Raw genomic sequence first — 16,879 nt, forward strand, 5'->3', positions numbered from 1 at the left:
CAGTTCACACTGATGCGTTTGAGGTTTTTTAACCTAACCTATGAAATGATTATATTTATGCTGTTAATGTAAATGTCTTTAGCCATAACTGGCACAATTACTTTGCATAATTTCATATATTGTTTCTCTCTTCTTAGTTTTTGACTGAAATGGTGCAAATGACACTGACGTGGGGGCAAAATGAAGGAAAAAATGATAATATTGGACTTGTGGGTGAAAAATGACTGAGAATCAAACCCTGGTTTATGTGCGTGCTTTTAAATTTCTCTTAAATTTTTAATCTTTTTCACCTCTTGATCGCTGGCTCACATCCATCCCAGGTTGTCCATATAATGGTAGCCTATATGAAATAAATTTGAGGTTTTGGGCCCCAGTCCTCCAGTGTTTGTCAGTGACCCCACATTGACTTGACTTAGGCTGTGTAGGAGCAAGAGTCAGTCCATGCAGAATCTGATTGATTTTCAGTGGGTATCTATCTGCCAGCACAGAATTTACTGCAGCATAAGGGCTTCAGTCCATTTCTCAGTGGATATATGTTCACCTCACTCAAACCATCATCTACAATGGCACTTTTAGCACCATTGGAATGTTGGCAGTCAAAGTGGAGCGGCAAAGAACCATTTAGGCCACGGAGACTGAAATCTTGCCATAGGTTAAGATTGAGGCACATTGGCAGTACCATAGCTCTCCCCCTGTTGCTGTTGCCTGGTGGGGAGGGGTAAATGTCTCATTCCCCTGGTGGGAGGGGCTGTGTGGTTTTTTTGTTTGTTTTGTTTTGGTTTGGTTTTGGTTTTTTTTTGCTCGTATTGTATTTGTTTGGCTAAATATTAATGAAAGTCTTTATCCCGTTGCAGCTAAGCGCTGTCACCAAAAATAACATCAGAAAGTACATGATGCTACACCAAATGGGCAGCAAAAATGCCTTCGCTGTTTTTTTAAAATCTGAATAGTCAAACTTTCTCACACATGCACAAAGCAATAAACCAGCAGACTAAATAGAAATAATTTGAAGCAGAACCCTGCAGATCACCAAACCAGTTCTGACAATCTGCCAAAGTGACGAGGTTCCAAAGTAAGGGCATGATGCAAAAAAAGCTCTATTTTCAGCCTGAAAGATCAATTCTAAGAACTGATCAAAAGTGCTGATTTAAGCAGCCATGACCTGGTATAAAGAGACAGCTTATGAGGTAGCCAGTATACAGGAATTTAGTGTACAGGGCTCTCAATATGGTATCTTTGAGAGACCATCAACTACATGTTTCTATCTGAATGTGTTAATTTAATCTTGCATGCAGTACAGGTGTAGCTGTGTTGGTCCTAGGATATTAGAGACACAAGGCAGGTAAGGAAATATCTTTTATTGGACCAGATTCTGTTGGTGAGAGACAAGCCCAGACCTGAAGAAGAACTCTGTGTAAGTTCAAAAGTTTGTCTGTCTCACCAACAGAAGTTTGTCCAATAAAATATATTACCTTACCCACCTTGTCTCTTTAACTTAATATTATTACAAGCGACCCCCTCTTTTTGGGACTCTGTGATGCTCCCCGAGGGTACCCAGGTTCGTGAGGCACCTTAGCATATGAAGCAGTCTTGTCTCTGCTGCAGATCAGCTCCCTCAAAACGACAGCCTCCAACAGCAAAATCCTATCTTCCAGGCTCCCACAGGCCTTGTTCTTTCTGTACAGGCTGAGATAGGCACACACCAACCGCCAAGTCCTTCGAGCATTTCCTAGACCCTTATCCACTAAATATTCACAGAATTACCAGGCTCAGTGTTCCCTGTGTAAGTTTCAGCAAGGTCCACCACCTTGCATAACACCACAGCACTTGGATATATTTATAGTGAAAACAAGAATAAGTTTATTGTCAAAGATTCAAGATTCTAATAATAGTGAGTAAGAATATTGGAAACAAATGATTACATATGAAACAGAATCATAACACACATTTTTATAGACTAAACTAACAGGTTAACCTATCAAAAGAAGTTTTCTCGCTCCCAAAGTTCTCTTTGGTGTTATCAACCAAGGCTAGCTGAGACTTTTTTCATGAAACAAGCCCATTGTCTTTTTCTACTTCCTCAGTGAAGGATGCCTGTGTGTCTTCTCTGTGCCCCTTCCCCCATAGTTAAGCAAACCTTTCTCTTCCTGTTACATTTTTTTTTTCTGAAGTCCTTACAATATTTCATTTGCTTTCAACACAGACTGGTGATAAGAAGCCTATTGTGAATGAGACAATACTCAATATACATGTGAACAGATAGATGAATAAACATCTTTTGTCTGTCAGAAAACATGTTTGTCACCTTAGCTGGTGACCAGTAACTACACGCTGAAAATATATTCGTAAAGTCTGTACGTATAGCACTTCTTACATAGTATTTGTACATATATTTTACGCTCTCTGGTGAATTAGAATGTACACACCTCTACACCTCTTTCTCAATACCAACTGGCAGGTTCTTGGGTCACAGACTCTTCATTAATATGTTTAATCTTCAACACGTTTTAGACATTTCCTTTTGTTTTTTCCAGTTTTTTTCTTACCATCAAAGTCTCTCGCTGATGAGATGTGTGGCCTTTTTTTTACAAAAAAGGCTATAGCCTTTTAAAAAATTCTACACTAGGTGGCTAAATTAAAGTAAGTTATCTATTTTTTTGTGTTCTTGTGATTGCGTGCACATACACATTATCTTTGAGAGTGTCTTTCGGCTCCTTTCTTCTTGAGCAGGCACCATATTGGGTTACATTGACTTAATACCCCTGAAGCATAGAATACATAGCAGCAGAAAACATGAATCCATCAATCAAAACAAAACGGATGAAATAAAAATTTATCCCACCAGCCTTGATAGCTACATATTAATAAAGGTAGAAAATTGGTTTTAGTTTTAAGAAGACCGAGAATTCTCCATTGAGGTAACAACATTTGAACTGATGTAACCAGAGTATTTTTGGTAGTATGTCGTTGGGGAGTTGTTCATTGTGTATTTTTAAAGTATGACAATTTATGTTCAATAGATTCAAATTAATCTTTCGAAGCAGATCAGGTTAGTTAGATTAATATGGTGGGGTTAGTCTGGGTGAAGTCCTATGTGATGCTTTTTCCCTGGATGTGTACATCAACTGCCTGTCTATGTACTGATGGGATCATTTACCCTCTAGTAGAAAATAATTTTAATTATAAATGTATATAGAAGTCTATTCACATTGGGTAAAATGAATTTTCTTGTTGGGACACTATAGTGCATGAGTGTTAACTGCACCTTGTGGAACTTGCAATAAGGAGCAGTCCTTGGGAAGTTGGATGGGAAGGAAAGCAGAGACCTACTTGACTGAGAGTTCATTTTGGGAGTTCTGACAGGTACACAATCCACTTAAATTTTGTTCTCACAGTTTGACATCACAGTCTCTCCCATCTTGCATCTGAAGAAGTGAGGTTCTTACCCACGAAAGCTTATGTTCCCAATACTTCTGTTAGTTTTAAAGGTGCCACAGGACCCTCTGTTGCTTTTTACAAATTCAGACTAACACGGCTACCCCTCTGATACTAGTCTCTCCCAGTTTTTCATAACTACCTGCTGTATAAACTTTGAAGTGAAATTGTGAAGAGTATTTTTAAATGGACAGCTATTATCATCACCCAGCTTTATGTTGTTGATTTAATTTGTGGTATACTTGATATGACTCAACCAGATAATCTGAAAGTATTGTACTGAAATATATATTAACATAGCAGTGTGACTGATACTATCATTAACTCAAATTTGACTTAAGCAAAGAGTCCATTTTTTGAGCAAATCAAAACACTTAATTTGCCTTCTCTAGTAGTAACGCAACATAAGACTCTTAGGGTCTTGTTCTTTCTGTCCTGTGTAAGCATCAAGCTCTGTACCAGGGTAGGAGGGATATCTGCATGCTGCTTTGCAGCGTCCCCCTTGACTCAAGAAGGAACAAAACTAATGGGCTCCAGGAAGAGCAGTGTTTTGATTTTCTTGGTTGCAAAAGCAGTCAGTAGTATGCAAGATCCCGAGGCCAGGGGGAGTAAGGAAAGAAATAGTGAAGGGTCATCAGGGTCCAAGAGAAGCAGTATGGGATAAATGCACTGATAGATACATGTTTAGGCAGTTTGGTGTGGCATGGGCATACAGGCTTGGTTAGTGCAGGGTAGTGTGGGGGTGGGAAAAAACTGCTGTGGGGCTATAGCTCAACCATGTTTGCTGTAAGCGGAACAAATGGCTGTTACAAACAGTTTCAAAAATGTATTTTGGGTTGTAGTGTGGGTAGGCCTCTGTGTGAGCACCTGAAGAATAGCTCACTGTAGGTGGGTTTTTTTTTTAATAGAAACAATAGATTAGGTTCCTGTGACACAGTACAATGTGACACAGAAACCAAGGGTGAGCTGTATTAGCTGAGAAGACAATTTGTCGCTATGAAATAATGCCAGCACCAGTTTTGCCATAATGAGATAAACAGGAGTGGAGTTCAAAATAAATAACTTCAGACATTGGGTATTAGTGCTGATGGGCACAGAGAACCAAAGTAATAATTACTTAACACGAACAATCATGTTTATTAAGTAAATGCGATTACACTAGTAAAGACTGAAATTATCAAATGGTGGGGACTCTGATTAATAATTTACTTTGTTTACTTGATTTAACATTCATTAATATCTTTTTACTGCTTTAGATCTGTATGCATACTTAGAAAACTAAGTGAATTTACTCCAAGTCTCAATCTTACTTGACTATTAAGACAAACTTAAATATATGCACAGAGTAATTAAGATGCTATTAAAGCCCAAACATATACTAGTCAGTTGTATAAAAAAAGTAGTAAAGTATATGCTAGGTCTGTTGATTAATCTCAGTTGTTATTTTTTTGAATGCAGTTATTTTTTGTACATAATTCTACATTTGTAAGTTCAACTTTCATAGTAAAGAGATTGCACTACAGTACTTGTATGAAGTGAATTGAAATATACTTTTTCTCATTTTTATAGTGCAAATATTTGTAATCAAAGTAAATATAAAGTGAGCACTGTACACTTTGTTGTAATTGAAATCAATATATTTGAAAATGTAGAAAACATCCAAAATATTTAAATAAATGGTATTTCTGTTTAACAGTGTGATTAATCACGTGATTAATCGCGATTAATTTTTTTAATTGCTTGACGGCCCTAGTATATATATATGCCTTTTGGAGATTCGTTATATCCATAACTCGTTGGTCTATTTACACCAGCATCTCCTTGTGTTTGAAAACTGTTAAAAGCAAGTTTGAAAACAGTTTCTGAAAATGTGATTACACTGATTGTTGTGGATGTGTCGTAGCGTAGTTAAAAATGCTTTCCAAAAGACTCTTGTTGAAACTAGTTTCTAGTGTTGAATATTTTTAAAGATTATTTTAACAAAGTTATGATCCATCCACCCTGTACTGTGAAGAGGGCCATGTAAGTACCTAGTTAAAGAGAAACTTTTTTTGTTGTTCTTTTTAAATGTTTTTCTGGGCAGGCCATCGTGGATGTGTAACAGACTCCTTATTAATAGTTCCTAGGTTAATGTAGTGATTTTAAGCCATGTTTTCTAAGCTACAAGTCTCTCTAAACATCGGTGATAGTAACTTAGGTGCTAAGCACCTGCATCTCCTTCTAAAGTTAATGGGTGTTGTGTGTACTCCGTACTTCTCAATATCTGGCCCTTGATTAATAAGCTTTTTCTTGACTGCTGTACGGAAAAAATGGAAGTGTCAACCTATGCATGCTAAAATTAAGGAAATAAGAGTGCCTTGGATTCTGAAGAGAGAGATCCTATGCTTCTGAGTGGCATAATTATGTGAATTAAATTTCATTAGTTTCATCGGGACTTGGTTTTTAAGTAGCAATATTCCTCTGATGGGTTTGGATAAGCCACTTTAAAAATGTAAAAAAACACAGTGCTGTTCTTGTTGATTCTACCGCTGAGAGTTAAATCCCTGCAGTGGGAGTTGGTTTGAAATGGCGACAGCAAATGTCCCAGCTGCTGTGTTTAGTGGGTCACTGTTCCTGAGCGTATAATGGTGCCATATTGGAATGGTAAGAGTGCACTTATCAAGAAAGCTACTCTCAGATGAAAGTTGTGAATACCTGTACCATATGTTTGTGTGTATGTGGAGCAATCCAATGTTTGGTATAGAAATCAGACATGAGAAGTGCCAGATGTTAATTTCACTGAGCCTTCTCGCTCCTGTTTTGTGTCTGGTCCTGGTCATTTTAACTGGGAGGTAAGGATTTGACCTACAGGTCGTATATGTTTTTGTGAAATAGATTCCTGTAACCCTTCACTTTAACTTCTCTTGGGTTATGGCAGTCTAGGTGTAAAATGTATTTGCCTATCTTGCTGTGCTATTCATAAAGGGAAATTTAATTGTCTTCCTTCCTTTTCTCCCCAAACAGCATATTCTCTGTACAAACAAAACTCTTTAAAAAGCGTAGTTCTTCATACTCATGCCAGAATGTTGTTTCTCTTGCTTTTTTGTGTCCATCAGAAACTGTCAGGGAGGATATCTAACACCTCGGGGCTGCAGGGATTGGCATGTGCACTCTTCTGTAAGAATAAGAAAGATACAAAGTAACTTTCTCTTGTGGTTTGGCTTTCACTTGCCACAAGCATTTCTATTTCTTTGCTCTCAGAAGTGGAAGTAAGCCAGAAACGTGCTGAATGAGCTACATCTAGGTCCCAGTTAACCTACACAAAGCTACCATTTTTTGTTTTCTTATCCCTGGGTGCCCATTTTGGTCATTTGCTTTGTGTCCTGGTGACCCTCTCTCCAGCTGAGGATGGCCAGATCCTAGCCCTGGTGTCCCATCACTAGTACTTTGTGTAATAGCTTATTTAATGTTACAGGTCTTTACTTATTAGGCGAAAACTTCTTCTCAGGCAGTCAATTTAAAGGAATTACAGATGATAAATAATACTAAATGCTACTGACCTCTTTGAAGGCCCTTTCCCAGCAATAGGATTGTCGAAGACTTACAAATATATCATTAGCGGTGTTATAGAAACCTACTTGTGATAGCTACTGCTTACCAATTTCATGGTCATAGGATTTTAAAATTTGTAAATTTCGTGATTTCAGCTATTTAAATCTGAAATTTCACATGTTGTAATTGTAGGGATTCTGACCCCAAAAGGAGGTGTGTGTGTGTGGGGGGGGGGGGTGTCGCGTTACTGCTACCTTTACTTCTGCACTGCTGCTGGTGGTGGAGCTGCCTACAGAGCTGAGCAGCTGGAGAGTAGGAATGTAAATATCGGTTTAACAAGTTAAACGATTAAAATTATATTGTTTAATTGGTGAACTGTTAACTGAGGTCGCTCCGGCCGGCCAGGTGTGGGGCGGCGGGTTTAATGGTAGAGGTTGGTTAACGGTAAACCTAATGCTTACCATTTAACCTCTTACAGCCCTACTGGAAAGCGGCAGCTGCTGGGTGTGTGCATGGTATGGCATTTCCACCCTTACTTCTGCGCTGCTGCTTGCAGGGTGCTGCCTTCGGAGCTGGGTACCCAGCCGACAGCCGCTGTTCTCCAGCCACACGGCTCTGAAGTCAGTGCAGAAGGAAGGGTAGCAATACTGTGACCCCCAATCCCCCCCCCCTAAAAAAACCTTCTGATCCTCCCTGCAACTCCCTTTTGGATCAGGACCCCCAATTTGATAGATGTTGGTCTCCGCTGTGAAATCTGTATAGTATAAGGTAAAAGCACACAAAAGATCAGATTTCACTGTCTGTGAATTTGGTAGGGCCATAGCTAAAGATCTGGTTCAGTTTAACTTTTTTGACTAGTACATTGGCACATGTTCAAAGTATCACACAGATTTTGAATAATCTTGCACCGAGTGTTAATCTCAGGAGATTGTGTTGCCCTTCACCATTTAAGGGACTAATCTTGTGGTCAGGTGCAGACCTATTGAGCTCAATGGTGCTATGCCTAATAATGAACACTATGCCTCTATACTATAGACTGGCAGAGATACAGAGGGGAAACTGCAACATTTAGAGGAAAATGTGGTGAAATGTGAAAGGAATTTTCCAGGTGTGTGGCTGCTTTTGTCAGGGTGGATCGATTCTAAATCACCAAGTGCAAAGCCTTGATTTTTTTTAATTTATTTTAATCAACTTTTCCATTTATACTTCAGTTATTTTATAAAGAAAAGTGCATTCTCATAGGTGTATATATAACCATTGAAACACGTTGATTTACATCTAAATAGAGACGTTACAGTAGATTTGGTACATATTTTTGCTACCTAAGGGGGCACACTTAATTGTATATATATTTTTAAAGCATTTACATAGCTTAATACTTTCAGATTCTTATTAATTGTACAATTTTAATGTTAGAAAGTGGTGAATAATATATTTATTAGATAATTAACTTTTTGCTCATGATTTGTGATAAGGTTTGCGCATTAGGTTGGTGACTGTAATCTAATTAAACCGAAAACAGCACATAACATTTATTTTTATTAAACAAAACCTTAAATGTTTTGAATACATAAAGTTCTCTTATCAAAACGTTTCACATTTAGAACTAAATTATTGGTAAAAAAAAAAAAGGGGGGTTAACTATAGACAGTGAAATAAGCGGATCATTTAACACTTTGAGTTAGTTTTCTCAGCCTGAAGAAGAGCTCTGTATAAGCGCGAAAGCTTGTCTCTCTCACCAACAGAAGATGGTCCAATAAAAGATATTACGCCACCTGCCTTGTTTCTCTGATTATTTCTGGTCACCCTGAGAAATTTTCAAATGTGCCTTAGTCAGAGTGACTGGAGTTTTAAGTTCTTACTCACCTAAGTCTCTTAAAAATGAGAGCGTCTCCTAAATTACTTAATTGTCCTTCTAACTTTTAAAACTAGTAGATCTCATCTCCCCCCTCCTCACTTTTCTTCATAGACTGGAAGAGAAGTAAAAGCAGGAAATCTTGTCTAAATCCCAATCAGTTTCTCTATTTTTGAATGAATTAGTTCAAATGAAGAAAAGATTCTTTCTGTGCCTGCGGAAGAGGATACTGCTGTCAAAAGCTCATTTAGCAGTTCCGCAAACTGTGATTCCATGTGCTTAGCTACTGACTTTCTTTAAATTGAGAAGTTTCAGAGTAGCAGCCGTGTTAGTCTGTATCCGCAAAAAGAACAGGAGTACTTGTGGCACCTTAGAGACTAATAAATTTATTAGAGCATAAGCGAAGAAGTGGGTTGTAGCCCACGAAAGCTTATGCTCTAATAAATTTGTTAGTCTCTAAGGTGCCACAAGTACTCCTGTTGTTTTAAATTGAGAACTGAGCCAATCAGAGCTTAGGTAAGGAAAAGCTATAAAATAAGGGTGATCAGACCACTCAAGTGGGCTCAGTGGATGATTCTTATGAGATACATGATGGTATCTCCTGGAGTCAGAGGCCATATTTCTGATTTTGCTAGTCTTTCACCCAGTGGCAAAGCCCTAGTTCCCCACAGGATGAAGCGCTTAATACAGTGAAATTTATTATGTCATATTTATAAAGCTTGACCTCAAAAGTTAGACGTTTTTCCTTTTATTTTTTTCTTTATATAGAAAAGCAGCCTTTAAAGCAGAGTTTTTGATAGCGGCTTATTGATTCAGCATATTTTTTTATTGAAAATGTTTTAAGAGATTATAACATAAGGCTTTAACATATTTGTTGTTAAATTCAGATTTCATTTTAAATGGGTTTATTTAAAAAAAAGTAAATAACAAAATTATAAAATCCCTTTTTAAAAAAAAATCATCAATTTTTATCCACCCTGCTTTTTGTAGAGGGAGGGGGGAACAACTGATTTTACATTAATACAATATATTGTGATATGTGTAATTGAAAATGTTAGGGAAATGAACGTTATTCCATCTGTATTCAATTCTAGATAATACATTTAAATAAAACACAAGTTTTACAGGGGTAACTGGGTGAACCTCTGGCCTGGGACATACAGGATGTTAGATTAGATGAGCTAGTGGTTCTTTCTGACCTTAAACTCTATGAATCAGAATGTATTTAATCCAGGTTCCAAACTGGATTAATCCGGTATAAATATCCTGGGCTGGTACAAGGTGCTATGTGACCTTTTAATGAGGAGAGGACCGTCCTGTTCTGTTTTCATCTGAAATACAGCAGTATAGCTCTTTTACCATCTTTCTGGGGTTAATGTTTACTACTGAACCAAATGGAAGAGTAAACCTACTGAATGACTGACATAATTAGCTTCAGCCCCTGGCAGTGTTATGGAGGTATCCAGTTCAATTGTAGACTATACTTCACCTTTAGCTTAAGAAATCATTCAGGCTCTGTGTATACAGATGGACTTGCTTAAATTGTGATGTCAGTATTTTTAAAATAGCCTAGGCAAGTACATTCAGGCCAACATTAGCACAGTAAAGCAGGAGCTAGAGGGCACTCTGGCTTTATCAAGGAATAAGTGAGGGACACAGAATTAGATTCTGATTAACAGCGTTTAGGCTGTTTTTAAGACAGATAACATTAGCTGCAATATATTGTATTTTAAAGCTACCAAACAACTTTGTTAAATCACCATATTTGAACCTTGCAAGCATGTGTGTCTGGAGAAGGGACTGTCTCAAACATGACTTAAAAGTAGTTGTAAAATGGACAAGACTTAAAACAACCATTTGCTTGATTTACGTGCACTGTGTACTATAGAGTTTAAGAAACTTGATGTTGCTAAGGTAACTAGTGAATATCCAGGTTTCATTTGCCAGACTTTTGAACCTCTGTAGTAGTCCACTTGCAGGTGATATGTTCAGTATAGTGCAATGCTTTTTTTAAAAAAAGAAAAAGTGCTACATTCAGTAGAAATTGAAAGGGACTGCTACTAAGGATGAAGGGACAGAGAGAACCCCCAGTCGCATTTAATCTAGTCAGTGTATTGGGTTAAGTCCCTTTGTAGAAGGGACTAACTGCCCAAATTTTCAAAAGTGTGTATTTTGCACACACGAAATGGATATTCGTGTGCATTCACCATCCTGACTTGTGCTTAATTTGTGCCAGGGCACACCTCTAGGCTTGGCAGTTCATAGCCCCAGCACCTCTGGGCTTGCTGTGTGAGTTATGAAAATAAAGTTGTTTGAGCCCTGGCACCTTACTGCTTGAGCCTCAGCCCCTCTCTCATTACAAATTAAGTACTGCATGAGACCCTTGAAAAACTTGAGACAAAATGTCTGCCCGAGTTATAGAAAAGGAGCAAGATCATAGAATGCACTTTTCCAGAATGCCTTGATTGTCCTGAGCTTTTCTTGATTCTATTGTGCTTAACGGAGACGTGCACAAGATGGTTTACTGTTTAAGAAAGTACTCTTCTCCCAAGTGTTTGGCAAGAGTTTGAGTTAACTAGGTGTAAATAAAACAAGTTGTAACAGTCCAGCAGAAAAAATCCCTTCTCTATCAGTTACTCAGGTTTCATTCTCATGATGCGATCATACCATGTGTTCTCCCATCATCCAGAGATTTTTCCAGTGAAAACAGAATAGCCAAGTCCTAATATTTCTAATAGTTACTTTAAAGAATAAGCCCAAGCTTTCTATAAATCATAACGTTTATAAAAGGCATTAAACCCTTTTTTTTTTTTTTGCTGGCCACTTTTAAAATTTGTTTCTATTATATTTCAGTTTATAAAATATAAAAGTCTGTTGGTACCCAAATAGGTCCAACTAGGCTTTGAAGTTGACATCCACAGGTAGCTGAATGGTATATGAATAAAAATGTCCAACTCTTTGCTGCTACTGTTGGTATACCTGAAGACACTTTTCTGCTAGACTGAGTTAACGTCTTAGGATATGCATATGATTACTGGGAAGATTTTTTCAAACAGAAAACCCTAGAACTTTAAGTGTAGGGATGATGTCCATGTTTTAACTGTATCATATGTAGTTTATCCATATAAGTACTAATCCGGATACTCAGGCTATCGAGGATGCTTGAGAACAAAATCAAACTGTAAAAAATGCAACACAAAATTCTTTGGGTAACTGACATTGTTCATTCTAGATACTTAAGGTCTGTATTCTAGTCAGGATGTGTCTTACTAATTAATTTAAACTAATTCTTACAAAATGTCTTTAGAATAGGATAGGGGAAATGTAAAGAGAGATCATGGAGGTTTTTTCCTTTTTTTGGGAGGGATCCAAATGTAATCTCTACCCTTTGAAAAAAAAACTTTAGTTTCCACCATGTAACAAAGGATTTAGTGTTCTTCCATTGTTGTGTAGCACCAAGGTCTGTAACAGTTTTATTTTTTGTTTTACAGGGATAATGGCCCAAGCAGCAACACCAGCATTGTCAGTCCATGATGAGGACTCCTCTGAAAGCAGAATGGTGGTTACATTCCTCATGTCAGCACTTGAGTCAATGGTTAGTGTGGCTAGTTGCTTCAGTATGTTAGAATTATGTCGTTCTAACATACAAAATGACAACATTTTCTTGAAAATTGTTGCATGCCAGTTTCACTTATAGCTTTTATGGTTTACCTTTATGTAGACTGCTCTATGATAGAAGAGTAGAACTGTAGAGTACTCAAGAGTGAGTTGATAGCATATTTTTCAAGGAAAAAACCTCAGTTCAGTCTCTACTCAAGCAAACCATGCTAATAATAACCATGACTTTTGACTATAGTGGAGATATGATCTGAACTGAGAGATTGCACTATTAGGCTGGGATTTCAGACAGCAGTTGAGGGCAATTTGTAGTTTCCAACTTGGTTAAGCAACTGTAAGGATAATTATGCTATGCTAGACTAGTGTATTCCTTGCCTACTCTAGGGGATTGCACTGGTGTAGTTGTACCAGTAGCTGAAAGCCAAGTATAGACATGGCCTTAGTCTTACAGGTTTAACTTAAGACAACAGTGGAAACACCACAGAACTGTTGAGTTTGAAGATATTGAACAGGAATGCTTCTCATGCTTCCCATCATGAGGATAATCCTGTGGCTAAGGCATGGGACTGGGAATTGGGGGTCCTCCTTGTGACTTTGAGTAAATCTGTTAATCTCTGTGATTTGGTTTCCTCATGTTTAAAATGAAATAGATAATATTTATCCTCACAGGAGTGTTTTGAGGGTAAGGCTTTGTCTACACATAGAATTTGTACAGACTTGACTAAATGGGTTCAGAGAAAGTTTAGTTAAGTTGGTGTATCCCCTTTGCACAAACACTCTTAAATCAGCTCAATCATTATAAGGCTAAATCAGTTTGAATGTTTACACAACAAGGGTGTACCAGTTTAACTCAGGCCTGATCTGCCCCAAAACTTAGGTCAACCTAACTACGTTGCTCAGAGTTGTGAAAATTTCCCACCCTGTATGATGTGGTTAGGTTGACTTCACCACCACTGTAGACAGAATTCTTCCTTCAACCTAGCCTCTGCCTCTCAAGCGGGGTGGATTTACTACAGTGATGGAAAATCCCCTTCTGTCACTGTAGTGCCTACTCTACAGCAGCATAGCTGCAGTAGTGCTAGTACTGTAGACATACCATCTGTTTCTGAACAGATTTAGTTCAATTGGTACAATGTGTGTAGACAACACTTAACTTCACTAATACTTCTAAAATGCTTTTAGATTCTCAGATGAAAGGCACTATAGAAGTACAAATTATCTATTGCTAATGGATAGCATTGTGTTATTTGCAACAGCTTTGAGAGCTATACCATGGCAACACTAGAAAATAAATTGTTTTCTGCATGGTTTCATGTAAAATTGCATTAACTGTACTTTTAACTATTGTAGTTCAAAGCCGCTCTGTTTTTTCTTTTATAGTGTAAAGAACTTGCGAAGTCCAAGGCAGAAGTCGCCTGTATTGCTGTGTACGAAACAGATGTGTTTGTAGTTGGAACTGAGAGGGGAAGAGCTTTTGTCAATACAAGGAAAGATTTTCAGAAGGATTTTGTTAAATACTGTAAGTTTCCAAAAAAAGTATTTCACAAATACTTAACTATACATTATAGTACACTGAACTCTGTACCTAACAAATGTTGCAATGCCTTGGTCTTACCATAATTGACAGAATTATAGTATGTAGATCAGTGTTTAAGAACTTTTTTTTTTACCACAAACATAATATTCAACATCCACTGTTTAGTTCACAGTGCTATTTTTACCTCAGCCAAAAGGTAATGTTACCAGACTAGCTAACGTTATTTTAAACGTGTTAAACTCTGTCTACACTGAAGGTGCAAAGTGGTGTTTTATATCATGTTTGCTAACTCAGTTTTTAAAAAGCATCTTTTTTCTTAGTGTAGAAGACAGACTCTTAGGTAGTCAACTACTTCCAACTATGAAAGACAGTCCCTTAATTCTTCAGGTGACTTCATATCTTCTCAAAGGATACATGAAGCTTTTGACATAGGTAATAAAACTTTAGGATTTGCCTACGGCTTTTTGTAACGCTATAATTATATTGCACAGCATTAAGCTATGCTGATAGAAGCATATTTATACTGGTATGAGAGCATCCATTCTTGGGGGTTGTCCTGCTTTAACTAGATCTGTTTCTAAACTATACTGGTCTAGCTAAATGGTACAACTTTTGTGTGTAGACAAGGCCTAAGAGATGGCCCACTTAGAATATGCCAAAGTGTCTTTCAAAAGCTTAATGACCTGTCTTGGAGCCTGTATTTCAATGATCAGTCTGCCCATCAAGAAAAATGATTTCTGCTGGGCTTTACATATTGGTCATTGAGGAATGTAGTTTTGCCTGGCTAAGTGGAGTTTTTGTGTAAATAATTCTTCACCCCATCTCCTTCGATTATTAAATATTGCTTGACTGATTGACATATTTCCCTCTCCTACCTTGTGTGTGTCATATCCTGAGACCAACACACCTACAACAACACTGCAAACAGGCCAATTTAGTCCATGACAGAAACAGTGGACATACTTGAACAGTATTTTCGCTGCTGTTTAAAATTCTAAATCAGAGCTCATTCTCTCAGTGCCCATTCTTTATTCAGGGCAGGATTCTCAATTGTTTAACTGTTATACAGAATTATATACACATTCAGCCACTATAGAAGTAATTATTCTGCTTGATCTGCAGTGAAGTTACTGTTCAAAATACAGCATTATAACTTCATTGAAGAATCAAATAGTAGATGAAGTGTTACTGAACCAAGTCCTTATTTAAACACACATAGCTCTGGTAAATGGCAAACACTAAGAATAAGTATGATGAACACTTGATGGCAAATGAGTTTGATTATGTATGACTTTTGTCATTATGACTATCCTCCTTTAATTATCTCAATTTTCCTCTTTTGAGTGATAATGGCTGCTTCAGCTTGTACCTTCCTGTTCTGAAGGTGGAATGAAAGAGTATTATTGTTCCTTGTGTTGGTTAAGTCACGTAATTCTATGAATAAAACTTCCTGCTCAAGTATGGGCAGTGTCTGTTGCAGCAAGGCCACAAGGAGGATTAACTCTCCACCGGCTCTCTATTCCTATCCACTTCCTGTGGTAACATGAAGCTACCATTTTTGTGTGTAGTATAGTAGCACTTGAAGGCCCTATTGTGCTATGAGCTGTACATAGTTTTGTGGTTTTCAACCATTTTTTGTTTGCAGACCCCTAAAAAATTTCGAATGGAGGTGCTCTCCCCTTTGGAAATTCAGCCTGTGGTCTGCGGACCCCTACCATAGAAGTCTTAGATTGAAACTGAACAGAATTAAACTATAAATGTTGCATGTGCTTGGTACTAAACTATGGGCTTCTATGGTAATGACAACACTTCCAGGTTTTGACCTGTAGGTGGGGGTATTCACATACTTTTGATTGATCAGAAAAACAGAATGCCTTTTCTGGAATCTAAAACTTTATTTTCATAGTCACCTTTTGTGGACCCTTAGACATAGTCTGCGGACCTCCAGGGCTCCACTGATCCCAGGCTGAAAACCACTGATGTAAATATAAAGTTTTGGTTTTTTTTCTTTCTGCTTGATGGCGGCCTAGTCTGTAAACAAGTCGTGATACCCAAGATTGAGGCACTGTGGAATTCCTACATAAGTTACCAGATGTAAACTAGACTCTTTACCCTTTTTGTTTGCTTAGCAATATATTGGTAGTTGTTCAGTGCTTCCAGTTTCCCATAGTGGTATTTGTGCAAACAATAAACCTTTGGTGTCAAGAATGTTAAAATTGCAGTGCTTCGTTGGATGAAGCTTTTTCAAACCTAGTAGTTATTTCTTCATGGAATCATTTTGTTTTGGAAGGGATGTAAAACAGACCAGAAGAAGGGATTTATTTATTTATTTGGGGGGGAGGGAGGCAAGACTGACAAAGATCAAATAACTAAATCTAGTACTCTGTATAAAGGTTGACGTAATTATTCCTAATAAATTAATGTTTGTTCTAGCTTTAACTGTCCCCAGTAGTGCTGATTCCACCACCTCCCTTGGCAGCTTGAACTGTTCTTGTAGCTAGGGTTTATTACAGTTGTCCTAATATGAAACTCAAAACCAGGGAGGCCTTCTCCCCCACCCACACCTTGCCCCTTCAGTTAAGATGTGAATGTGCAATAAGCATGTTTTGAGACATTAGTAAGTCCTCCAGAAAAACCAGGGAAGGCCAGAGTTGATCCTGCCATTTCTCAGGTTGTTAAAAAAAAAAAAAGGGGTGGGGTGGGGTGGCGGGGAGTGGAAATAAAAATCTCTTGGAAGCCATATTTTTCATCATAAAAGAACAGAAAAGGCACAAGCTCAGTGTTTAAAAAATAATCATTTGCAGGTCACTTTTTAAGCCAGTTGTGTTCTGTCTGTTGAGAATATTGAGTCCTGATTTGCTTTTACATGTCTATAGGACAATTAGTTTTCTTTTTTTAAAGTA

General features: G+C 37.7%; 1 protein-coding gene across 6 annotated transcripts in view; it reads left to right on the forward strand.

Moving 5' to 3' along the window:
* Positions 1 to 229: 229 nt before the first annotated feature.
* The window catches only part of GTF2I (general transcription factor IIi), a 74,420-nt gene continuing 57,770 nt past the window's right edge, over positions 230 to 16,879 (forward strand). For 5 of the 6 annotated variants that reach the window (XR_003370027.2, XM_029912498.1, XM_026656426.2 and 2 more), the window contains exons 1-3: positions 3,340 to 3,363; positions 12,313 to 12,416; positions 13,820 to 13,958. Coding sequence is in view for 5 of the 6 variants with exons in the window: in XM_029912498.1 (XP_029768358.1) it covers positions 12,318 to 12,416; positions 13,820 to 13,958 (238 nt within the window). In the remaining variant the exon portion in view is untranslated. Of the gene's footprint in view, positions 248 to 3,339; positions 3,364 to 12,312; positions 12,417 to 13,819; positions 13,959 to 16,879 lie in introns of those variants that run through there. The other variant, XM_026656424.2, reaches the window with a different exon arrangement.

Source organism: Terrapene carolina, unplaced genomic scaffold, assembly GCF_002925995.2.
Source record: "Terrapene carolina triunguis isolate 2854851 unplaced genomic scaffold, T_m_triunguis-2.0 Scaffold231, whole genome shotgun sequence".
Classification (NCBI taxonomy): domain Eukaryota; kingdom Metazoa; phylum Chordata; order Testudines; family Emydidae; genus Terrapene; species Terrapene triunguis.